The sequence below is a fragment of the Morone saxatilis genome, unplaced genomic scaffold (genome assembly GCF_004916995.1).
Source record: "Morone saxatilis isolate NCDOM2014 unplaced genomic scaffold, NCSU_SB_2.0 Contig18, whole genome shotgun sequence".
In the NCBI taxonomy this organism is placed as follows: Eukaryota; Metazoa; Chordata; class Actinopteri; family Moronidae; genus Morone; species Morone saxatilis.
The window spans coordinates 12253611-12278684 of NW_023339740.1; the positions used below are offsets into that span (position 1 = coordinate 12253611).

The 25074-nt window shown below is 39.4% G+C and overlaps 3 protein-coding genes across 3 annotated transcripts in view; 1 reads left to right on the forward strand and 2 right to left on the reverse strand.

Moving 5' to 3' along the window:
* The window catches only part of LOC118328726 (growth/differentiation factor 11-like), a 27758-nt gene extending 19372 nt beyond the window's left edge, over nucleotides 1-8386 (reverse strand). The window contains exons 1-3 of the mRNA XM_035662616.1: nucleotides 8196-8386; nucleotides 7653-7734; nucleotides 4877-5405 (exon numbers count right to left, since the gene is read on the reverse strand). Of these exons, the coding sequence (XP_035518509.1) occupies nucleotides 4877-5291 (415 nt within the window). The 5' untranslated portion in view covers nucleotides 5292-5405; nucleotides 7653-7734; nucleotides 8196-8386. The remainder of the gene's footprint in view (nucleotides 1-4876; nucleotides 5406-7652; nucleotides 7735-8195) is intronic.
* si:ch1073-456m8.1 (leucine-rich repeat flightless-interacting protein 2) lies at nucleotides 8382-15300 on the forward strand. The gene is made up of 6 exons (XM_035662620.1): nucleotides 8382-8605; nucleotides 8947-9021; nucleotides 10620-10658; nucleotides 10902-11063; nucleotides 11218-11301; nucleotides 12255-15300. The coding sequence occupies exons 1-6, from the start codon at nucleotides 8513-8515 to the stop codon at nucleotides 12795-12797; spliced, it is 996 nt and encodes a 331-aa protein (XP_035518513.1). The 5' UTR covers nucleotides 8382-8512; the 3' UTR covers nucleotides 12798-15300.
* A 667-nt stretch (nucleotides 15301-15967) lies between these two features.
* On the reverse strand, nucleotides 15968-24640 carry avil (advillin). The gene is made up of 20 exons (XM_035661619.1): nucleotides 24550-24640; nucleotides 24201-24308; nucleotides 23878-23952; nucleotides 23501-23697; nucleotides 23314-23422; nucleotides 23127-23237; nucleotides 21899-22104; nucleotides 21729-21807; nucleotides 21412-21510; nucleotides 20818-20971; nucleotides 20597-20697; nucleotides 19852-19989; nucleotides 19516-19674; nucleotides 19184-19363; nucleotides 18344-18501; nucleotides 18114-18258; nucleotides 17808-17996; nucleotides 17660-17728; nucleotides 17047-17157; nucleotides 15968-16379 (listed from the first exon to the last, which is right to left on the reverse strand). The coding sequence occupies exons 2-20, from the start codon at nucleotides 24258-24260 to the stop codon at nucleotides 16266-16268; spliced, it is 2454 nt and encodes an 817-aa protein (XP_035517512.1). The 5' UTR covers nucleotides 24261-24308; nucleotides 24550-24640; the 3' UTR covers nucleotides 15968-16265.
* Nucleotides 24641-25074: the final 434 nt, after the last annotated feature.

Consider the following 25074-nt stretch of genomic DNA (forward strand, 5'->3'; position numbering starts at 1 on the left):
ATGATTTCTGTCCCTTTAGGATAGGACTGGGCTGCTTCACTCCCAGCGGACTCACCCCCCTACCCCCCCCTCCCAGCATGAGCCACGGTGCACCTAACTCGATCACACTCTTTGAAATCCTTTAAAGAAGCAACGAAGAGCTCACCAGTGCTCACAAGCAGTGAAAGCAGAGATCGTCTTTTTCTTTTAATATGTAGACGAAAAGGAGGAGCTGTGCCTCCAAACTGACATTAATGCACCCACTCTCCCAACTCTTCAGTATCGTATTTTTGGTAAAGCATGCATTAAATTCCAAAGCAACATATTCCCAAATGCCAAGAGAAAGAGACCGGCTGCAGGGACTGGTACACGGGAGCGTGGGAATAGGGGAAGGAGGGTGTAAGGAGTGAGATTCCTGAGGTCCTGGGGAAATTTTGTCCCTGTATTAATAGACTTTGGTCCCTTTGAAATTTTATTAGCCATAAAGTTGACAGTATGTTGTGCAATTTCTACAGTCCTACAGACCTTTCTTTCTTACGTTTTTACTTCTTTTTAAACAAACTGGCCATGCCCCCCGGCGTCCAAACAATTCAACACCAAAGTTTATCTTTCCCTCAACTGATGCCAGCAACTACACAGGGAGAACAGGTGTCATCGTCAAACTGAGACCTCCATGGAATAAATAAATCTATAAAAACCTCACATAGTCATCAACTTCCAGCAAACACTGGCCAGTGAGTTGAAGACAGTCCGACTTCTGCTGCTCTGTCCTTTTAGCGCTCTCCCTCTTAATTTTTATGGTTCCTGCACCTTCAGGAAATGACCCTTTTATAGGGTCAACACTATAAAAGACTTGTTTTTTTGTGGGAGGGGTTAGTGGATGAGTGTGTGTGTGAGCGTTTGTGTGTGTGTGTGTGGTGGGGGATAAGTGTTCAAGTTACTACCGGTTCGTCTTTGCTGCCAAAGAAAGAGACCCGATGAGGTTAATAGTCTCCTCTTCCAATATATCACATAGCTGTGAACTCTGTGACCCTTTTTGTCAATAGGAGAACTTTTCTCTGGAGTGTGTGTGTGACTGTGTTTGTGTGTGTGTGTGTGTGTGTGAGAGAGAGAGAGAATCCTTATGTGTCTACACATGTGGAAGTTTGTATAGATCTGTATACATGTGTGTAGATGTTCATTTTTATGTAGTCAAGAGTTGTGTAAGCCTGTGCCTGAACTGAATGGGCCTCATCTTAACAGGATTACATAATAATACCAGTATAGCACTTCCTAATGTTAGCCTACACACAATCATAATGGACAGGACGAAAAATGGGTATAAAATGGTTTAACAATAGTGAGACGTTTCAAGAAAAGCTGAGTGGTCATTAGAAATATTTCAAATGTGATCAAATGTTGAGTTTTTCCTTGCAGATAGCCACTGATATTCTGTGTTTTGGACAGACGACAATGTCGGTTCGCTGAAATAAAATTTAAACACAGAATAAAAGTTTGGGTAAGCGGGTGCTGCTCTCTGCTGGATTCTCCGCTACTGGTCAATATCGAAATCACTCAAAAGTTTATTCAAGGGCAAAGACGATCAAGAATATGATAAGCTTTTCAAACGACCTAAATAAACTTATTGTGCAACAACAGATGATATAAGCATTAGTATTCTTAGTCCACAGATGTGTCACTTCTCTTTAAAGCTTTTTCCTGACGTGCTTTGGCAGATTTGGGTTTTTTTTTCTTAGTACTTAATATTGCTTGAGAACTCAATTCAACAGTTGTTGATCAGCATCAATACATCCATAGAGAGACAGAGAAAGAAAGGAGGAGAAGGTCAGTGATGGCAGAGGAAGGTCTGGTCTAAATGTCTTGGACAGGTGACAAATGGGAGACTAGTGGGGTCAAATCCTCACCCCACCTCAGGCAAAACAAACTGAGCTCCAAAATACACGCTTTGAAAGCTCGTGCTTGATTACACACGCAAATCAATCAATATATAAAACAGTTCAGCTCATATGTGAATGCAAATAGATTTGTTGATAAAAATCATCGCGCATTCACGATGCTGCACTAGAAAATGACCCTGATAACCTACTCCAAACTGAGTCATTTCTTTCTGCAGGAACAGCGAGTGGAGCGGTTACCTACACAACATGCTGTATGGAGGGAGATGCTTTAGTGCCGCACTATGATATAAATAGCTGTACTTTTCCATGAAATTTCATAGTAATTAGAGACCACGAAGCATGGACCCTCTCAACCCCCACTGCGGCACCCACGTACCTTGAGTGAATACTAAGAAGCAACACTGGCACAGGTCCAGTTCAGTATGTACTGTGTGAACCCACATGGTCCATCAAAGGCAGTGTGCACGACTATGAAAAGGGTGATTGGGTTTGAGGTGCGCAGGGAATAGTGTTTGAAGTCCTTCTTCTATCAGAGAGACAGAAAATGCACTTTTAATCCTGTGGGATCACTAAGGCGCCACAGGCAAAAGAGATGCACTCATTCTCTCAACTCTTCCATGAGTACCGGAGAAAAGAGGAGGAAGGAGAGAGGGGGCTAACGGGGTGTGTGTGTTAATATATATATATATTGTGTTGGTTTGTGAATGGTGTGGTGTGTGGGTTATGTGTTATATGGTTTGTGAGAGGTTTTGTGTTGTGGGAGCAGATGATAAAAACTGCAGCTGACGTGAAGAGATGAGAGAGAGGAAGTGCTGTAACATGACAGATACAGCGGTAATGTCAGTCATTAGCTGCTCTGGCTGGTATGAGGCTGTTAGAAATACGCAATTAAGTCAGCGTCATGCATAATGCCTTTTTTTCTGGCTTGAGAAGGTATCAGATCACTTTGCATGGTGTGTTTTGTTTTGTATATGTGTATATGTGTGTGTGTGAGTGTGGCTGTGCAGACGATGGGAAGCAAAGAGTCAAAAATATAGTTTGAGGATGTTGTTGATTTCCCTTGTTTCAAATTGTCTGCATTTACAGGTGGAGAGGGAATAATGCAATATAGGACTGATCTCTGCACATCAGAGGATTAACAGCAAGCTATTATAGGGAAGCTTCATTGTCAGCATGTATCACATACATCCTATATGTGTGTTTGTGAGCAAGTGATACAAATACAGGGCAATAGAAAGATAGACGTTGAAGACAAGGATCAGCATTAGAGCTTAAAGCACCAACATATTGATTATTAGAGGAAATGTCCTAAAAAAAGCTGCCACATTAAGCAAAACGGATGACAAATGACACATCAAATGCTTTATGATGCCTCCTTAATTCACCTGTAATAAGACATCAGCTGTGCACCGTTCCCCTGAATCACTCACACCAGAGATATTAGAAGATATACTTGCAGAAGGAAATTAAAAAACTACAATAACAAATGGTTAAATGGTTAAATGAAAAGTGGTGGAAAAGGAGGGATAGAGATAAGAATTCAGATAACATTTGAGTCTGCGGTTATATATAAGTGAAGGTTGATTTACTATAATCACAGAGACAGGTGGGACTGTGAGGACAGGTGAAGAAGTGTTATTACAAGATATTAAAATATACCTCAACTAGTTTATTTCAAATTATTTAAAAAAAAACCTAAATGATGAGAGAAAAGAAACTGAGGCTCTTTTAACATGCAAATCCCAGATAGAGAGAAGTTAGAGAAGTAGTGAATAGACAAAGAATGATAATATAGATAGTTATATATAAATGATTTAATTATAATGGCAGCAACAACATAAATCAAAGTCTCCTGCACACAGGCCTATCTTTGTTCACTGGTGGAGTAAAAAAAAACCCTGATTATTTGGAGTGTGTTTTATCCGCCTTGTGCAGAATATATTACGTGTGTAAATGTTGTTGAACCCCTCGATTCGCCAGGAAAAGGTCACACACTCCCCTCGACCCTAAGTGATTCTCTGTCTTTGTGTACTCGTGGTGAAAAAAAAACGAGCTGCGCCCATAAACTTCGCATTTAAAAGGCAAGTGCGGCCGAGGGGGGCCGCTGCATGAGGGGAACAATAGCAGCTTTTTGGACACACTTTTTCTCACTGCGATGAACAGCAGGGAAACCGGTAGAGCCTCCTATAAAAGACCGATAGAGCACAGCTGCCAGGGTTCAACAGTAATTTTATAAAATGTCTCCAAGGGGCCTGCCTGCGGTTTATCTGTGGATTTATGGGAAACTATAAGAGGGCGAGCAAATTGTTAGGGGGGCAATAATCAGAGGGCCTCACTACGTAATCATAACTCCAGATTTCAGGGCCCTTTATGCAAAAAAAAAAGGGAAAAAAAGACATAAAGTGATGAGAGTGCCTACCAAATGCTGCATTATCATTAATAATGCACTTGACATTCACACGGGTCTGTCATGCGTATAGTTCACACACACACACACAAAATCATCAGAAAGGGGGAAAGTGTGGACATGACAGCAGGTGGACTGAGGAGTTCAGCAGCTAAACATTAGACACTGCTCCAGCAGGACTCAGCCCTCCATCATCACCATCATCATCATCATCATTACAATGAAAACAAAAGTTCATCAGGCCATATTGGAGCTGTCTGTCTCAGAGTGACAAGGCCATTTATGCTGCTGATTATTGATTTATCACGTTCATGCGTAATGCCTAGCCTATTTTGACAGCCGTGGCCCACAGCTGACCAGAGACATTTGTCTAATTTTATCAGTGTGCTTCATACACACAGAGTGGACCCACAATCTGAATCTCTCTTTCAAAAAAAAGAAAAAAGAAAGTAGGTTAGGTCACTGACTTGAATGAGCCTCAGCGGCTCCACTGTCCTCGCAGCAGGCCTGAGTCACTTGAACCTATCTGCTCCGCAATTACGCGCATGACGCATTTGGAGACAATATTGTTGGGTTGTAAACTATTACTCACGCTCAGAGGCCATGGTGATCACGGACTCCGTGGTGGCGTGGTACTCATCCTCCTCCATAAACTCATCCTGGGACGACGCGTCTCCCTGGAAGTCGTGATGGTCCAGGAGCTGCTGGAGCGGAGGCGCCTTGGGCAGCAGCTGATTGACCACCTCCCGGCTGATGTTGGGAGCCTGCTTCAGACGCAGCTTGCTCAGGATCTGGGACTTGATGGTCTCCAGTCTCAGCACTTTGCTCTGCTCCCTCCAAACACAGGCGGAGCACTCGTGGGAACCGGCGTCCTCGTCCAGCAGGGACAGCCCGGCATCCGTGGGCGTCTCGCTGGCAGAAGGCAGCAGCAGATTGGGCTCATCGCTCCCCGACTGTCCCAGGGAGATGAGCACCATCAAGCACAGTAAGAAGTTGTACCTCGGCATGACGATACGTGGACACAAGGCAATGCAACTTTTTTTCTTTCTTTTTCTTGTCCTTTGACTCGCGTTATCCCGTTATATCCCCTCTCTTGGATGTGCGCCGCTCCTTGCCTTATCCTACAAAAGGCAGGGAATCAGTGACATGCGTCTAATCCAATACGATCACCCCGAAGTTGCCTTTTTTGCAGCAGCAGCAGGAGATTTTGCAATAAATAAAAAAAAAGAAAAAGTACGTTCCAGTGTGTCTCGGTGCAGGCTGTTTTGATTGAAAGTGAACAAATTATCTGTCTGATGAATGCATAGTCCGCTCACATGTAGTATATTGGTTGTTTTGGGGTCTTCTGTACAATTAAGTCCATGGAGGTGTGTGAACGTTCAGAAGTGTCACTGAAAAATGTGCAAGTGCGGTCAAAAAGGGGCTCTTTATATATCTCAGCTGCCCGGTGTCGTAATCCGTCTCCATTGGCTAAGATTGCAACAAAAGGCTTTTAGGTCTGTCACCAAGTCAAGAGGGACAGAGCGAAGGGAGGGTGCGCGCACTGTTATGAGAGTATAAATGTTTTTACAGTGCACAAACAATGTCTCACATTAAAGATATAGCCCAATTAGGTTATTATGATGATGACATAAACTATGGCTTGCCGCGCCTGTTGTTATAAATGGTTTATTATGGTGTAAAACTGAAAAAAAAACAAAAACCCTTTATGGATTCATCAGTGCTCCATCATCTCCTGAAATCACACACACATCTAAATATCTATGGTGCGTTTTAAACAAGATACACATGAATGAGGAATGAAGACACACCAGCTGTTAGATGCTGATTATTTTGAAGTTTCTCCAGCTTGTCCGATGCAAACTGAGCCAAAGTGTCTGTGTGAACCAGTAAAGTAAAAACTGACCTTCTAATTTAAAATCATATGCTCATAAATGCACAAAATGTTGTTTTACAAAGGTTGCATCCTATGGTAATAATAAAATAATGATGTTTTATAACCTATATTAACAGATGATTGAAGTCGTAGCAGCAGGTCTACATACTCTCTATTATTGTGTATAAAGACTTTATAATGTACATAGGCCTACTTTATATTTCATTTATACTAATTACTGTAGTTAGTAAAGCTTTATAAAACACACACATGTACATTGTATACATTTGAAGCCTTCTGTGTGTCACATTTAATCTTCACACCCACAGTATCTTTAAAAACGTCTGATCGAAATGTAGTTCACCTACAAACCATAAACAGTTACTGTATTTATAACTGTGTGATTAATAAAAGTTGTGATATTTCTGGAGCAGATTTCTTCATGTACAAACAATGAGTTGGCTGCTCTCAGTGAACTCATCACTGACCCACTAGTGTCCTCTGCTGGAGGAAAACACAGCTGCACAACAGATCCTGTTATTAGTTTTTATGTGTGCTGTTTCTTTTACTCCTTTTCCAGGTAAGATTGTGGCAGTTAATTGAAGGACGGAGCCCTCTGGGTGCCTGTTATTAAACAACAACAATCAATTCACATTTGCAACTGCAACAACCTCGGTCCAATGCACCAAACTTAAGTACTGAAGCTCAAACTACTGATATAAATATATATAAAAATGTACATATCACATACTAGAAATAACGATGTTGAGCACAGCAGTCATTATCATTACTGGAGGCCAGTGTAAGCAGCACCAACCACTTTATTAGTTTAATACTTTCTTGCTGAGAGTTAGATGAGAGGATAAATATGGCCGGAGCCAGACGACAGTTAGCTTAGCTTAGCATAAAGACTGGAAACAGGGGGAAACAGCTAGCAGGGTTCTCTCCAAAGATATACAGTTTATATATTCAGAGTTTTAGAGGAAGATTTTGTTACTTACTTTGTTTCCAGTCTTTATGCTAAGCTAACCAGCTAATGGCTGTAGCTTTGTATTTAGTGAGTGGACATAAGAGTGGTATCTGTCTTCTTATCTAAATCTTAGTAAGAAAGGGAATATGTTTATTTCCCAAAATTGTAGCTGCAGGCAGGAAATCCAGAGACAGACCAGAGAACCTCGTCCACACCATGAAAATAAACGCTCATGTTTTTGTGTATTATGTTAATGAACTTAATGCAGTGTTACCAGTTTTGTCTCAATTTGCTTTGAAGAATCAAATACTGTGTGTCTGCTGAACAGATGCAGACACTGCTTTGTTATTTACAGCTGCTCATGTGCTTATATATGAACCCTCAATCAAACTATATCAGACTGTATCATGATAATGAGTGTTGCTCTGAGTGTTTAATGCACATACTCACTGTAGATCTGTATTAAAGCACCGATTGGAAGTCTGTCTCTGTGGATGTATGAATATGGGACCAAATACTCACCACAGTCTCGATCAATCCCTTTGATGCAGGGCTTTTATGATTATCAATAAAGTCCGACAGTGTTTCAGCAGTCTCACTGGTTCTGGGAGTGATGTTATGGAAGAAAGAGAGACAACTGTAAAATGCTTCATCATATGATTAAAGTCCATTAAATTGACAGTTGTATCCACCTTGATGTTAGGGTTAGAAATAAAGAAGGATGTGAGATAATGTACATTGTGGACCATTTAATATTATGTTTAAAAAAGTTCAAACTCATTTTTGTATTGTATATGCTGTTAATTAAATTATAGGCACAGTTGCTTAATGTATCTGTGTAACATTTCTTACGCTTAATAAAACAATTAATAGAAAAACATTTACATTCTTTGAAACTATATGATGAAACCCCAGTTGTCATATTGTCCATAAATACATCAAATAGGAAATAATTCTGCACACACACAAACATTTTAGAGATTATAATGTGATTGTATTTTGCAATTAAGTGCAGTAAATAGTTTTCTACTTAATGTGTCCACACATTACACACACGGAGCTCACCTGAAGGTTTCATCAGCTCCACGAAGCTCATCTGAACTACAAAACAAACACGAAGCCATTTATTTATAACTCTCCACGGTTTCAGAAGTGACTGCGAAGGGCTGATCTTTGCCTCCTCTGTGAGTGTGGGCGGAGGGAGGGCGGTGTTAAAGAGACAGTTTGGTCCCCGCGGCTTTCCGTAGATCACGGCCTGGGCGTCGGCAGTTCACACTGAGTTTCTGCGTAGGCGACCAAACAGCACTTCAACCCAGGGAGCTCGGAGGTGTCTGTTACGTAAAACAAAGAGTTCATATAAAACATTAAAAGAAGAAGATAAAATGCATTCAGTCACTCTGGACGGTTCGCCGAGGAAACGGACGTTATCTCGAGGACTGAGCGAGGACGAGTCTCTCCGCAGCATTATTAAAGAGGTGAGCAATCACTGCCTGCTGACTGACTGAGGACACTGACTGAGAGAGAGAGCTACAGCTAACGCCAGGGATACACTTCACAGTTCAGGGGGTTTTAAAAACACTAAAATACTATAAAATGTAGCCGTCGGGGTTGTTCACGGTTACAGGTGGATCTACGGCTCTCAGGAGCAGTCTGCTTCATGGTCAGGCCCCGGAGCTTCACCTCACTTCCCCTTTTTATTTATTTTTAGCTATTAGCTTGTTGTGTTTGTGCTCCGACGGTGTGTGCGATGATGAGAGGCTCCACCTGATGTGTGTGTGTGTGTGTGTGTGTGTGTGTGTTTGTTTCTCCCTATCAGACCGAGACCTCGTCCAGGCGTCTGACACGAAGCGACAGCCGAGCAGGCGCCCTGAAGAAGAGCAGTGACACTCAGGTAGGAGCCAGATAACAGGAGCCAGGGGCCAAACATCTGGCCTAATCACACCCGAGTATCTCCAGATTGTGTGTCTCATGGGCCAGTGTCATTGCAATGTAATGATAACACAGGAGCAGTAATACCAAAGTGCTATTTTCTCCTCCTGCTCCACCGCTTTTCAGAAGGAAATGTTGTACGTTTTACCCCAATAACTAACATTTAACTGGTCAGATTATAAGTAGGGCTGCATGATATGGTTAAAACATCATATTGTGGTTATTATTCACAGGTATTGCGATATGGTTTGTGATTCTTACATTATACATTTATATTTTCAGTGCCAACAAATATAAGAATCATGATGATGTGACTGTTTTATTAAATCTGGAGCTCAGAGCATCTCTTCAGAGCTACAGTACTTTTATAATAATACATTATAATACTGTTTTTTTTCATAAAATGGCAGCATCTGCGATTTGCATATTGCACTTGGCCATATTTCAGTAATATTTTGATTAATTGTGCAGCCCTAATAATAGGCCTATAATGTTGTTACATAATACACAGTGATTTCTAATCTTTTTTTCTTTGTGACTCTACTTAGCAAACAGCAGTCTCTAGCTGGGGCCCCTTGTCATGGTTAAGATGTTTGTTTGAATAAATGTGAGATCAAGGAGGTCACATTATCCAATATTTAACAAAAAGCAAACATAAGAGAACTCATTAGTCATTTTAGCCCCTCAGATTAATCATCTGGTCCTTTTGGAGGGACCACTAGTTATAAAAATGTCACATATAATAATATATCAGTTATATGAGGACAAATTTGAACTTTAACTTGTGTTAAAGTGAGTATTTTTAGATTGTTGTATTGAAACATCTTCCACCACTGCACTTGAGATACATGAACTTGAGATACAGCTGTATATCAATATCATGTGTGTTTGGTGTCTTCTGTCACAAAGAGTTTATTTACAGAAAATCTAAACTTACATTTAATCAACTTGGTGGGGGGGGAAAAGTGTGTTCCTGTCAGCATGTTAAATCAAAAGCTGTGTATCTTTGAAAACATAATGCTATCTCTGTCTGGCACTAATTTCTGTTGTGTTGTGTAAATTTGACACTACGGAGGTTAAAAAGGCAACGAGTCTGATGCAAATAAATCTTCATAAGCCAGTGTTGAACTAAATTCTGTGACCCATTCGTTTTCTATTATCTGATAGAATACGACCTACGAATGTCGGCTATATTGACACTGCAAATGTTTCTATCATACTGAATCACATATTGTGTTTTGAGAGCTGTTTCGAACACGGTGCCTCTATATTACAGTATTTAGATAAGCTGAGATTTCACTGTACAAAGTCTGAGACTCGTCAGAGCTGGTGACGCTAGAAGATTAAGAGGACATGAAAATAAAGTAAAAACAAAGGGTCAACCAGGTGAAGTGTTGGTGCTCTTCAGACAGACTGTAGGTCACAACAACTAACTGACCCTGTCTAAACACAATGGACTCCTTCAGTTCACTTACTAACATAATGATTTATTTATTTTGTGAACTAACTCTATGATAATATTTAATGCTATAATTGTTGATGTTTTTTGTTTCTTTTCAGCAATCTGACCAGGACCTCTTCATGGGACTCCCAGAAATAGTGAGCTTCCTCTTCTTCCTCTAATGATGACGCTGTTACAATGTAAAGTCTTTTTCACAGTCCTGTCACGTCTAATAGACTACAGGGATACATATTCCTTTTACATATGGAGGGGCTGTCATGCTTCCAGATGAGGCCTCCCACTGATGCCTCTGAAAGCTTGCTAAACACTTCCCACCCACTGACTGGCATGCGTTGCTCTAAAGTTGCCCACGCTGATTTGTAACTGTGTTTGTGATGTAGCTGGAGCTGCAGGCAAGCTATGACGAGGTGGTGCAGGAGCTGCGTGGGCTGGAGGTCGAGCGAGAGGCTCTGTTGTTCCAGGTGGACGTCCTGCAGGACACGCTGGAGGGTGTAGAGGAGCTCCTGGCTGAGGCCCAGAGGGAAGCTGGACAGGCTAGTTTGGTACGTTGAGGCCACATAAACACCCCACTTCAGCCACGTATTAGACACGTTTTAGTCTTCATCATTTTGATGAGAAGTTTTATTTTTGTTCCTCGTAATAAAATATGACACTAACAAGCTGCCGGTCCTCTCATTAACGCTTCTGCACTTGTAGGAGCTGGAACGAGAGAGGGAGGCCAAGAAGAAACTGGAGAGCATGGTCAGCTCTCTGATGCAAGAGGTGGAGAGATTAAAAGAGGTATGTGACATTTAGAAGAACATTACACAACGTTCGAGAAGCACAAGGTTTTTGGATAAATGTGACATAAAGCCTGTGATATAACAGTTTGTCAGGAGTGTGATCACTTCTTATTGAATGTGAATAATGGAGATGGTGCATGATTTGTTTTTTCTTGATATCTAAGCTATTGTTTCTGTGCCGAGTTATTCTAATAAGTAACTATATTACTTGCTATGACAGTACATAATGTGCTGTAATGTTATACTCAGTTGCTCATGGTGTATTTTTTTTATTTTTTAGTTTGTTCATTGGAAATAATGGACATACAGTATTGAATTTGCACATAAACAAATGATATTTACTGTGAAATGAGATGTTCAATGGCGTATTCCCTGGGAAATAATGTCTAACAAACTCAGAGCAGTTCATTCAGCATTTATAAATCTTGCCTCACAGAAGTAGTTGAGCCGAGTATAGAGGTAAAGAAAAGCCATATGGATTAAATTCATAAGCACTTCAAAGCTTTAAAGTATGACATTTAATGATTAATAAATAAATGAATGAATGATGAATTAATGAAAAAAAGTTTCCAAAATACCAATATTCAAACTTGAACTTTTGGGCAATCAATCAATCAATCAATCAATCAATCAATCAATCAATTTCTGTTCTGTTGGTTAAGTTCTATCAGTCGATGAGGGGAATTGACGCATAATAAATATTGCAGTATCATAAATTGAGCGATGTTTAATGTTCAACATTAAGTATTTATTAGTGATTCAATTTCAAAATCATCTATTCAGTTGCTTATAAACAAACATTCTCATGGATTGTTTTTGCTTCCGTATTGGTAGCGATGGCTTTACATTCACAAATCTGGCAACTTTAAACAAAATAATAACAAAATAACTAAGCAACTATAGTTTGTTTAATGTTAATTTTCTTATTGACAATTACATTTCTCTCTGCAGGAGAGCAATAACAAACCGTCCGCTCCAGCGAGTACACACGGAAGTGTGGATGAGGTAACGAGACAAGAACACCAAGAATTGCTGACAGCCGCACACAGAGAAGACAAAGACTCGTCGCTGTGTGAAGACACCAGTGAAAGCCAAGGTAGAGCGTCAGAGGAAGTGGGACAGGGTGAGGAGGCGGGGGATAAAGGAAGCCTCCTGACGAAGCTGCGGAAGATGGTCAGTAAGCCCCTGATCCACCTGCCCTCTCTCGCCCTGGACAACCCCATCTCTGAAGACGGGGTCCTGCTGAGGCCTTGCGAAAACGGTGTTGAGGAGGAACGAGATCCTTCTCCAGAGAGGAACGACTCAGACAGCATAAGTGCCTACGAGGATGCGTCTGCAGACACTCCAGAGCAGGAAAGGATGTTTCCGGATGGAGCGGATCCTTTGGAGTTGCTGCACGATTCAGAGAAAGAGAAAAGTTCGACCAACAACTGCCAGGTGACTGACGGCGAGACCCAAGACCCCAAAAACCCAGACGCTTGTGTTGTGTCTTAATTAATCTGTTTTATCTACTACTGGGAAAAATTTAATTATTGATCATTTGGTGTAATTCAGAAGCTCTTTGATTTGCAGTTTACACACATCTGATATTTTTATGTTTTTGAAAAACTTAAAGGCCAACAGTAACATTTAGAGCTGTAATTAGAGCTCCAAATAGCAGCTGATTAATCAAATAGTTGATCGAAAGAAAATCAATCAAAAAATATTTTTTTGTGCCTAGAAGAAAATGCCAAAATAAATTCTGGTTTCAGCTTCTTAAATCTGAGGATTTGCTGCCTCTCTTCATCATATATGTTAAAATATATCCAACGAAAGAATTTAAAGACCACTTTTGACTCTGGGAAATTGTGATTTTATAACAAATGAAATTAGGAAATAATCGGCAGCTTAAGTGATAATGATGGTTAGTTGCAGCCCTAATTGTAACACACTGTAGTAAGTTTCAGGTTTAAATTCACAACAAAGGAACTCAGGATCCAGATGGCTTACTAGCTCAAACTCCATTAATGACTACTTTATGTTAATTGCCAATCATTTCTTTTAATGTCTTAACCTTTTTAAATACGTGGATAGACATGTAAAATACTCCATGCTGCTTCGACCATTTACCTCTTTGGTAATCTTTTTAAGAAAGGTGGTTTGTATACTAACAGCTGCCAGGATTTACCTGTAGACAAAACACAGAGAGCTATTTGGGCTGTTGCTGTTTTGGCTCCAATTATTACTACATATTATAAGTCTGGACTTTATGCAGTCTGAAGATTTCAGACATTCAACTGCTGTTCACTGCATTTAAAGATATTTCGTCTGTTTGAGGGACACGTTTGATCAGTCTTGGGAAGATAAGATAGGAAGCAATGAATCAAAAGCAGAATTTTTTTAAGTAAGGGAAAATGCCATCTATTGACCTAAACATTTATTTTTTTAATCTTTCATATACAGCTCTTTATCCTGTTTTTTTATTTTGACTTTAGGGAAATTAATTCAGCTGCATTTGCACTTTTAAAGCTTGTATTGTGGCATAAATGTTTGTCCGATTACATTAGAAACAACATTCCCTTTATAACCAAACACGTCAGTGAGAAACAATCAGCTGACCTGCTGCAGGCTGTGTTCTGCATGGTAATACTGTATGTTTGCACATTTGCAGTGAAACTTGCTGAAATTAGTCTCTTTGGATGATTGGATGATTGCTGTATACACTTTTACACAATTTAATCGCAATTTTTACTGTTTATTTTTTACAATGTTACATGTTCTTTTTTATGCTTGAGGCAAGAATAGACCCTTTCACCTCATTTGAGTTAGTTTGCATGAGCACCTAAGAAGAATGTATATTGATTTCCAAACTGAACACGACTTGTGTGTCATTATTAGTACTTTTGCACGCAGTACTTTCACACATATATATTCAATAATCCTTTGATCGAAGTTATTTACTGCAAAAGTACCGTTTTGAAGGGATTTTCAATTTTAATTTTGTTTGCAAAATAATGTATCACTCACATTCACTGTTTGTTTGTTTTCATGGTGGACCTTTAGCGGAGCTAACAAATAATTTCAGTTTTGAGGGAACATATCATGTGACACTAACAATGTTTAAAATGGAAATTGTAATGTTGATTTTTCTCATACAGAAAACAAAAGAGGAACAATATGAACAGATTTATGGTTTTATTTTATTACAGTTTCTACATTTATGTAGTAACTGTAGTAGCAGTGGGTTTATGGCAGCATATTAATGTTTGTATTTACTCATTTGTCTTTTTTTATTACTTCTATCACACAGGCCTATTTTAAACATAATGCTGGCACACATGCTAATACTTATCTGTTGTGCTCGCTGCCATGATGCACAAGCAGCTCAGATGAAATGCTTTTTCTTCCACAAAATGAGCCTGTTAACTGCTACTGTAATGCTGTTACTGTAATGCTGTTACTGTAATGCTGTAACTGTAATGCTGTAACTGTAGTACTGTTGTACTGTAGTATTGCTACTGTTACTGTAGTACTGTTACTGTAGTACTGTTACTGTAGTACTGTTTTCAATTCTTGAACAATTTGCAACCAGCGCTGGTCAGATATTTCTACATGAACATCAACAATCACTGGTTGTCTATGTTGTTTATTCAACAGTTCTTTTATTTTCCAATTAATTTCCTGTCAGATCAAAACCTGATGGGAAATCGGTTTGTTACTGTTATCGATTTAAGCTTTCTTCATTGTCACAATATCACTGGCGCTGTTCAGCCTTATTTTCATAAGTGACTTTTCGACAGTTCATCTAGTAATTAGATTTTAGTTTTTGTGTTTCATTTTCATACAACAATGCAAAAAATATGTTCTTACTGTAATTTGATGCGTTTCATGGGTCTAGATATTTTTGACTTGTCCTGAGCTTTGTATTAAATGTTCAGCTGTAACGGTAAATGACTTTATACTTGTAAGTGAAATTACATTCCAGACATATCAAAATAAAAGGAGTGAATAACGCTGACACTGGGTGGTCATTTGTTTTGACATTTAAAATATTCATGACTGCAGTAATAAAGGAATCGGCCGACTTTTAATACCAACTACCTGGAACAAATGCAGGGATGTGGGAGAAATTCATTAAGACTCCTCTTCCGCTTCTGTTGTAAAGATGTTAGTGAAGTGACTGGGTGAACTAGTTTAGTTTAGTAACTAGTTATTTTGAGTTTTCCACTTTCCACGCAGATATCTGGACAGTTATGATGCTAAAAATCTGGAGAATTTTGGTGGTCACTAAAGGGTTTGGATATAAACTTGAAATCAAATGTCACTTTCTCCCTTTCAAGATGTTTGAATAAGTTTTTAATTCTTTTGCCTGAAATATTTTGGCCTGACCTGCTGTTACATTATTTGTCCAACAGATGGCAACATACATCTTATCATGAGTGAGCTCAGAGTTAATGAAAGTTACATAAATGTTATATACACTGAGTTTGAATTATATGTATTTTACCCATTTACAGCTCTGGTATTCATAAATACTTTTTAATGTCTAATTGGTCTTTTATCATATAAGTTTGTATTGCACTTTAACAAGGGATATAAATTCTTCATCATAGGATTATTCTGATGTCTCAATATAGAGGAGATGATGTTATTTCACAGAAACACACACACAGCAGAATGAGCAATACAGTTTATAATGTCTCATACTGACAGTACACATAATATTACCCCAAGACCTCTTCATCAAATGGTGTCAAATATAAAGAGATAGCACAGGTTAAAAAATAATAAAGTATTCAAGACTTGTATTACAGGGGTTAGAAACAACAGTATGACTCACAATAAGGAGAAGACACAAACATTAGTCCCGTCTTCAATAAGGAGATTGAGCCAAAGTGGAAAGTCAGTAATTGTAGAGAGATAAAGAGAGACCTCCTGTTGTCTATTAACAGTACAAGTGTACAAAGTACAGAAAATATATAATCAAAACATCCCCTTTTCTTTCTTCATGCTCAGTTGTTTCCACCGCGGCAGACTCGCAAAGTTGTCTTTAGTGATTCCAAACACGGCGTTGAAGTCAGAGTCAGAGAGGTGTTTCTGAAAACAAATGAGCAACAAGGCAGTTTTCTTTTACTTGAGTTGGTGTTGAACACATCTGCTCTACAAGGTAAACATCTTATCACTGATGCTATACAGCAGCAAAGCATCATGGTTCAAACAAGTTAACTGTTAATAAATGAGTGACTCCTGAATAATAACTGAACTTGAAGACTTTAGAGACAAATAATGCTAAAGTTTTGTTTTATGGGTCCATCATTTTCTAATAATTTCCTAACTACGTAATTTCATACTAATTATAGGGAAAATAGAGACAGCTGCTTGGCTAAGCATAACTACACAGATGGCTTACAATTCAACATATGAAGAATGAGGTTTCCAACAAAAAAATATAATTAAGTAATCTTTTCTTGGTTTTAAACTGAGCTTTTCTTTGAAGGAATATCCTCCAAAAATGGAGTGCTACCAAATTCATAATTTCCACTCTGGATAATTTCATGTGGCATTTGGAGGGAACTGCTTTATTTTACTTTATGATTGTTAAATAGTGAATGTTTAAAAGCTCCAAATTAAGCTTCACTTTGATAGAGTGTGTGCTATTTTCCATAAGTTATACAGTACATCACCTTCTGTTAGTAGAGGGCTATATTTCACTCTATAAAATAACAAAACACACACACACACACACACACACACACACATTTACCTCTTTATTTGTTGGGTCAACACCTTCAGGCAGTTCGCTGGCAAGCTTGTTGACCAAAGCGTTGGGTGGAAAACACTGAAAGCTTTTCTCACTTTCAACACAGTTCGGCTCCTATAAAGTCACATTAAAGTTCTGGTTAAGATTCTTCATCAATGTATTATATTTTAATCAATATATCACTTATTGTTGTGGCTTTGAATTGACTCTTAAAACACATTGTCAAGTGTTGGAAGGAGGATGGGAGATAGATAAGTAGAATACTTTATTAATGCAAGTTTTTGACTACTGACTTCTTATACATATTCAATGTTTGACAACAGCAGTAGAAAGACTAACAAAGATGGTTTTGGTGAGTTTTATCCAGTTTCCATCCAGCTTGAAGTGTGTCTGCAAGGTAAAATTAGTGTTTTTGTAAATGGAGTTTGGTGGGCTGTAGCGCTCTAGTACAGTGACTGACAGTGGCAGTAAATTACATATATATATATAACCTAATTAACTTTATCCCAAATGTAACCTGTGCATGAAGAAGAACAGTAAAATGTTGCTAACCACTGTATCAGACACAATGTCTGTTCCCTAAAAAGCTCAAAAAATGAAAATGACTTATAGTTACAGTTGGAACATTAACAGGGGACACTTCATCTCCCAACTCCTTCTTCAAGTCCTCGTAGCTCTTTCCTCCCTACAAGAAGGACATGTTAGTCAATGTATGTTTGTCACTCATCAATGTACAAGTTGATTCTCTATTTCTAAACACTCACGCTCCATTTGGAGGGGTCCCAGGCTGTGAACCACCCAGTGAAGGTGGGTGGCTCGAATCCTTGCTTGATCATGGCGATGGGGGTGTCCGGGTCTCTGATCCCCGGGTGGGTGCGCAGGTACTCTTGGCTCGTGACCACCACTTCTTTACGCTCTACCTCATTGGCATCTTTACCGATCCAGAGAAACAGCTGAAACCAACCATGAGAAAAAGCCAGAATGGATTTAACTCAATTAAGATTTACCTAAGTAACATGGCAGTATGAATATATATAAATACATATACATTCATCACAAACACCTCGTACCTGGTCCCATGTGTCCAGCAGCATGACATCATCCTCATAGAGGTCGTTCTGCGTGAACTGAGTCACCTCGGTCACGATGAAGCGGCCCGTCTTATTTGAGCATTCAAACAGGCGTGGCTGGTGGTCTGAAACCATCTGCTGTAATCTGCAGTCAACAAGTGCATTACTGTCGCTGTAACACTCACAAAGCTCATTTGTAAATATTAGCATCATATTTGTGTCATCATCACCTCTTGTCACTGGCGTAGGGAGCTTTCCCTCCAAGCAACTCCCAGAATTCAATGGGCTCCTGACCCTCCGCCACAATCTCCTCAGAGCCTCTCTGGGAGTTCTGGGCAATCACAGAGCTCACCTCCTTTGCCATGGCTCTCTCATCTCCACTCGATCCCTGGTGACAAAAAGCGGTGAGCTATTTTGTCATGGACATTACGACCTAATTTGATCAAAATAGTTTGACCAAAGAAAACTTCCACAGGGCAGATGTTTGCTGCCAGACAGGCTTGAACCAGGTCCTTCCTGTCTTGGTATAGTACACTTTATGATCAAAAGTATGTGGACACCCAGACATTACACCCCATATACAACTGAATAACAATATATTCTCCATTCTTCTGGGAAGACTTTCCAGTAGAGTTTTGATCCTAGCAGCAGGGATTTGTTCCCATTCAGCCCCAAGAGCATCAGTGAGGTCAGGTACTGATGCTGGGCGATAAGGCCTGGCTCAGTCCATCCCGAAGGTGTCTGATGGGGCTGAGGTCAGGGCTCTGTACAGGCCAGTTGTCAGGGCGTTGTCATGTTGACACAGAAAAGGGTCTTCTCCAAAATGTTAATTTAATTAAATATCATTGTACTCTGGAGCATTAAGGTTTAAATGTCTGAGGTGCGTAGTTAAAAAAATGAAAAGAGGAAGTGTACAAAAGTTTCTAAATACTTTTGGCCATTATTTCTATATGTTCTACCTTTCTGTAACTGCAGAAACACAAATGTTGACATACTTAAATACATAAAATACAAAAAGTATTGTATTCTATTGTTAGTTCAGTTTCTCTATCTGATGTTAACATCTTTACCTTTCCACACCACAGATACATTCCTGATTGGCTTCTTAGTAAAAACACATCATTGGAGTTGAGAGAGGTGGCCAGCGCTGGAACCTCAATGGCTTTTGTGTTGGATGGGTCATAACCGTGGACCTGGAACAACCTTATCGGTGGTTCTGGATCAGAAGACCCTTTTCTAGACGTGCCCCCCTAACAGAAGAAAGAAAAAATCTTCTGTACTGTCATAAAAACTGTAAACACCTGTAAGTAGAGAATATAATCATCGTATTGAAAAGCCTGTAGAATGTAATGAAGCAGAATGTTTCCAAAGAAGTGATTTTAAATATAGTCAACAGTCGTACCTCAAAGATGACCATTTTACCCTTGAAAATCGCCATAAAGTGTCTTGGTTCTTTGCCCATTGTTATTCTCATTTGAACTGGCTCACCACCATACTTCTGATCCAAGTCCACAGCCTGAAATGCTGAGGCTGCCAGTTCATCCTGTGACACATGTCGCCCCTGAAATAATACGTGGTGAAGTAAATTTCATCATATAATACAGAGATAAGTCCAAAGCAGGGACAGTGAGGGAAAGACTTTTTTATAAGCAACCTTGTAATTAACTTTATATTTCAGTGTATGATCGTATTATTATTATTATTATGTAAGACACTGGGTGTTACAGCAAATCCTCACCTGCCATATATAGAGCAGGTAACACTTCTTGTTGTTGACCAAGTAGGTGTAGAGGATAAGGTAGCAGTCTCCTCCATAGAAGTATCCGTACCATTCAGGGTCCACAGGGGCAAGCTCCAGATTCTCAATTCTCCACACCTTGGCTCATCAAAAAGGTAACACTGAATCACAAATGGCAGAAAACTGCTGCGGCCTGAAGTGCTTATAGTTTCAAACAAACCACAGAGAGCAGAGCATCAGCACCATCTTTATTTCTTGTGTGTTTCAGTTACATTTAAAGTCTGTAGGTGCACTAGTGACCCCATGAGGCTGTAATGCTCATCACACATTAGAAGAACATGGATGGATGAAGAATGGAGAACAAACTTTGCTGTTCTGTACTACTGGTAAGAAATACAAAGCAACAAGTGCATTTTCTGTATAGTGGCCATTTTATGACAAATCAGATTCAGCTGGTTGGGCACAGATTAGCATGTTAACAGGAATTTTACTACTGTTTCACATATGTTATAGCATGTTAGCATTCTAACATTAGCATGTACTCATGTCACAGTTAACATGGTAACATCATCATGCATGCTGAACATGTTAAATGTGATTATGTTATAATATAGCACACTGTGTTAGCACTGATCTCAATGTACAGCCGAAACTGACAGTATTCAGTCATCGGTTTTGGGACCTGGTCATACAGTAGATGATAGATCTTCCTTAGAGTAAATTCAGATTAAATTATCACAGATACCTCCACTTGACCTGTGCCATTGTCCACCATTCGCTCCTGTGCAGCGACCTCTGGCATCACGTGCATCAGAGAGGCATCAAATTTTTCTTGTGTGATGTGAGCTAAAGCAGAATATGGTCACAAAACAAAATAATTGATTGGAAAGAAACTGTTTTTAATAAAAAAAATATTAGAAGCAATAGGTCCTTTTTTAGTCACTGTGAATTTAGGAACACACATACCCACTTTCCCTCTTGTATGCACTTTGCCCAGACCTTGAGTCTGGTCCTTCACAGTCCAGCTCTGGAACAGCTGCTTGAAGAGAGCTGACTCTGCCCCGTCGTTTACCGTCTCCACATTTGTAGTGATTGGGTAGTTTTTAGCTTTGATGAACTCCTATAACAGCCAGTCAGAAACAACTTATGAAATAAACCTAGTTGTCAGTTTATTAGGTACACCTACTGCAGTCTAATTCAACAGTTCTGCAATAAATTTCACCTGTAACGGCATGCAAGAGCAAACAAACACAGGCTAAGAATACATGTGGCAGTCTGATGTAGTGACTGGGCCGTGCCATTGTTCGGACGGTCTTTTAGTCTGAAAACAATTGCCCACTGCTCTGAAGGCTCATTGCTCAAAAAAAACATACTCTTCATGAAGTTGCACCGTTTCAGTTTCACATTTTGCCTCGTCTAAGCGTTAAAAGTTTGTGTTACACACTTGGTTGGTATATTTTTCATGACCAAAATTGTCCAATGGGACATTTTTCGGGACTATTAGGGGGTTCAGAATAACGGGCTGTGGGAACAATGGGCAGTCTCCGTACAGTAACTCACCAAAGCTCTGCCCATAGCAGCCTGTCTTTCAGCTTTGTTCGCTTTCTTCCCCTTCCACACAAAGATCTTCGTCCCTCCCTGATCCAGGAAGTAGCAGTCCTAAAGAGATAATTACATTAAATATACATGACTAAATAATTTCATACCATCTGACTATTTTATCTTCACCTCCTTGACTGGTTTAAGTCCAAAGAGCAGTCCAGTCTCAAGAGGTGAAGGCCTTTAGCAATACAGTAATAAAACCACACCAAGTTTTATAGTGGCACTGGCATCCATCTTGATTGTAGCCATAATATATAGTGTATCCACTAACTCACATCATGATTGAGGAGATCCTGAGTCAGTGGTCTGGTAGCGACTTCTGTGACCTTCATCTGACCATCTGCATCTGACACACTGAAATGAAGACACAAACAAATAATGAAGAAACATACGACACTTCAACTACACATGGATGAATCCTCATCACGGTCAGGGAGCAGCTCACTGGTAGAGGGTGAGTTTTGACTTTTGTTCCTGGTCAGCAGTTTCATCTGGAGGTCCATCCATCAGCTTGGAGGTCCTTTCTCCAAGAGCACCATTCAGGATCTCCATGTTCTGAGGAGAATTGCTCTCTGCTTCACCCTCGATCACTCTAATCTCTGCCCGACCTCCTCTCTCTCTGTCTCGGATGTCTTTGGCTAACAACATGCCCTGAGAATCAGAGGTACAACAAAGAAAAACACACACAATTCTGAAATCTCAGGCATCAAATTAAAAATCAGTACCAGATGTTGAATGTAAGGAAAAAAGAAATGTACTACAGAATTTAAAAGTGATATGTGAGATGTTTACCAAGCAGGGAAAGTATTACAAAAGATACCATTAACTTGCTTTATGGGAAATGTAGGATCCACTTTTATCTCTTAAAGTCAGCATATCTCTGGCTCTTTTAATCTGTCTCTTGCCTCTCAACTTTGTAGAAATGCAACATTAAATTATTGGAGAACCAATTTAAGTTATACGTAATAGGTAGTTTTTTTTATAGTTTGTTATATCTAAGTTGACCAACTACTAATTTTATCTGCTTTTCATCGTGAACTTCCAATGTGGCTTTGTCAGAAACTTTTAAGTTTAAAAAGAAATCCCATCTTATAATGGAATTATTATGACATTTAACTTGGATGAAGATGTAAGCTAACTAATGGCTAAATATGTCTGAACTTATTTAACTTACTTACTATGTGTGGTAAACAATATGATGCAAACACCTAGAATAAGAACATTATCAGCCTAAAAGTTTCAGACCTCACTGCTGTGCTGTTATATAGTTTTGTGTGTGGTGTGGTAATGAATCATTCAGAGCCTCCAGCCTTTTTGCAAGAAGAATGAAATGAGCTTTGAATGTGTACTCCTACAAATTTCCATAAAGGTTTAATGATCATATTTGGATCTGGTGAGGGCAGGACAGAAAGCACCCAGTTACTGTTAGACTATCATGTGCATCCAGATAGAAGACTAGACTTGAAAACAGAAATACCTAAAGCAAAGCAAGTGTCCTTTAAATAACAATAACAAGGTAAAGTTATTGTAATGTTATTATTGTACGCTGGAAAATAAAGGTGCAGATGTATTTACTGGTAAGATTATTGAAAAATAAGTTGATAGGAGTGAAATAATGTGAATTGTGAACCCAGCAGTACACACAAGCACCCACACAGTCACAGAAATCTTACTTTAAGCTTTTCCTGTTTGTTACTCTTGGGTCCGTTCCACTGAACAATGGTCTTGCCAATGTCCAACAAAAACACATCTCCGAGGTTGAAGCTCTTCCAGCTCATCTCCACCTGAAACAAATTAAAGCATAAAGCACTCTTTCTCTGTCCTAAAATGTTACATAACCGCTGTGAAGCAGGGGCTCACCTCCTTTGCAATCACCCTTTTCTTCCCTTTGACGTGAAGCAGTCTCTTCACATCATATGTGTTGGTCTCAACGTGCCTCATACCTGTTGCAACTCCACCTTTCTTAAAGCTGAACAAGAACAGGATGATGATTTGTATGGTTTACTGTGTAGAAATGGTGGCCTAGTGTGGGGGACATTTAACTCACATTATTCCGTGTTTGAAGTAGCCCCTAAAGGCATCGGACTCGTGGTTCTGGACCTCGCGGTGCTGGACCGGAGTGCCACCCAAGAACTCATCGAGCTGGATGGTGTAAACAGCGGCTGCACCCTGTTCATCCTGAGTGGACTGTGAGCCGATCCAGTAGTGGATATCATAACACAGAGAGCTGCTCACCTTCTGAGTCTGGAGAAAACAGTGTGTGTGTATGTGATGCTGTCTGATGTACTACAAGCATTTTGTTCCTTCTGCATTATGCAAAATACATTAATAAGTCTGTAAATACAACAGTGGGCTTTGCTAAACAAACAAGCAGCCCTGGCATCCAAAACCACAATGATTCATTAGTCACCTTCTCAGACTTACAGACAGAAGTATGTAGCAGTCACCCTCATAAAAGTTTCCATAAGATTTCTCTGGGACTTGTACCAGCTCCATTTTCTGTTGCAGACAGAGAAGAAGGTGTCCATTTCAGTTTTTATATCAACCACAAAAACTCTTCGTCATATCGAAAACTGGTATTTCTCAATCTTGTTCATTCTTTTTTTTACATCACTGCTGTTTGAGTCTTTTCCTCCTGTAGTAGCAGACTGTTGTTTCTTTCTTTTTTACCGTGAAACCTAACAACTGATTCAGGAAAGTTTCAGTCCACATTCACTATTGCAGCAAGAACTGTTAGAACAAATTACCTCAATTCTCCAGATTATAATCCCAGGGGTGTGAGTTACTGCTCTGAATGTGTACTCCATGTTGCTCGGATGCAAAAATGACACTTTTGTTGCTTGTTTTTTCCTTTTCTGGAACAGGAAATTATTATCAAATCACTAATGCAAAACACCAACGGCATACATTTTTTGGAGCATTAAATACAATTTCCTTGTATACACACAGACATTGTTGACATTGCTTCAAAAAGTTTTCATCTTTAGTCTTTTTCACTCGATAAACTGCACAAAATAAGATTTAGCCGACTGAAATAGAAACCTAAAGAGAACATGTTAAAATCTCAAATTGTATTTGTTATCAAACAAAACATACCTGTTGTTTTTGATTAAAGACTTTCCTGCGAGCCTTTATGATTGTCCAACAGCTGATTTTTCTATTTGATAAAACGAGGCCCTCATCCCTCTCTTCCCCTTTGTGCCCCTAAAACATTTGCCTGTGTTTGCATGTTTCAGAACTTTCACTGAGTTCTGCCCAATCACTGAGGAAGACACAAAATCCTGTAGGCAAATGTGCTGGAAAAAAAGGATTGACTCATATTCAAATGCACACAGACACACACAGCACCATCATATACATCTTCCAGCCCACTCTGCCCTGTAGCAATTCGCACCATATAAGGAAATATCTACAGCTATGGGTAGATAGATATATAATATATAAAGCTCTATAAAGTGTTAATGAGCTTTTAGAAGAATGGTAAATTATAACACATTAATATAATTGTTGGGCATGAAGATAATGACTTGTCTAATTAATAATAATATTATTAGTAGTAGTAGTTGTAATAGCCATAGTAGCAAAAGTAACCAAGCTTTATTTTTAGTACACATACACACA

Excerpts from the sequence above, each read along its gene's own strand:
- avil (XM_035661619.1), bottom strand. The coding sequence starts at position 24,260 with ATGGAGTACACATTCAGAGCAGTAACTCACACCCCTGGGATTATAATC. Across the intron at positions 21,808-21,898 it reads TCAAAACTCACCCTCTACCA|TGTGTCAGATGCAGATGGTC; the intron begins GTGAGCTGCTCC and ends TCTTCATTTCAG. Across the intron at positions 17,997-18,113 it reads TGCTGGACACATGGGACCAG|CTGTTTCTCTGGATCGGTAA; the intron begins GTACGAGGTGTT and ends GGTTGGTTTCAG.
- si:ch1073-456m8.1 (XM_035662620.1), top strand. The coding sequence starts at position 8,513 with ATGCATTCAGTCACTCTGGACGGTTCGCCGAGGAAACGGACGTTATCT. Across the intron at positions 10,659-10,901 it reads TCATGGGACTCCCAGAAATA|CTGGAGCTGCAGGCAAGCTA; the intron begins GTGAGCTTCCTC and ends TTTGTGATGTAG. Across the intron at positions 11,064-11,217 it reads AAGCTGGACAGGCTAGTTTG|GAGCTGGAACGAGAGAGGGA; the intron begins GTACGTTGAGGC and ends CTGCACTTGTAG.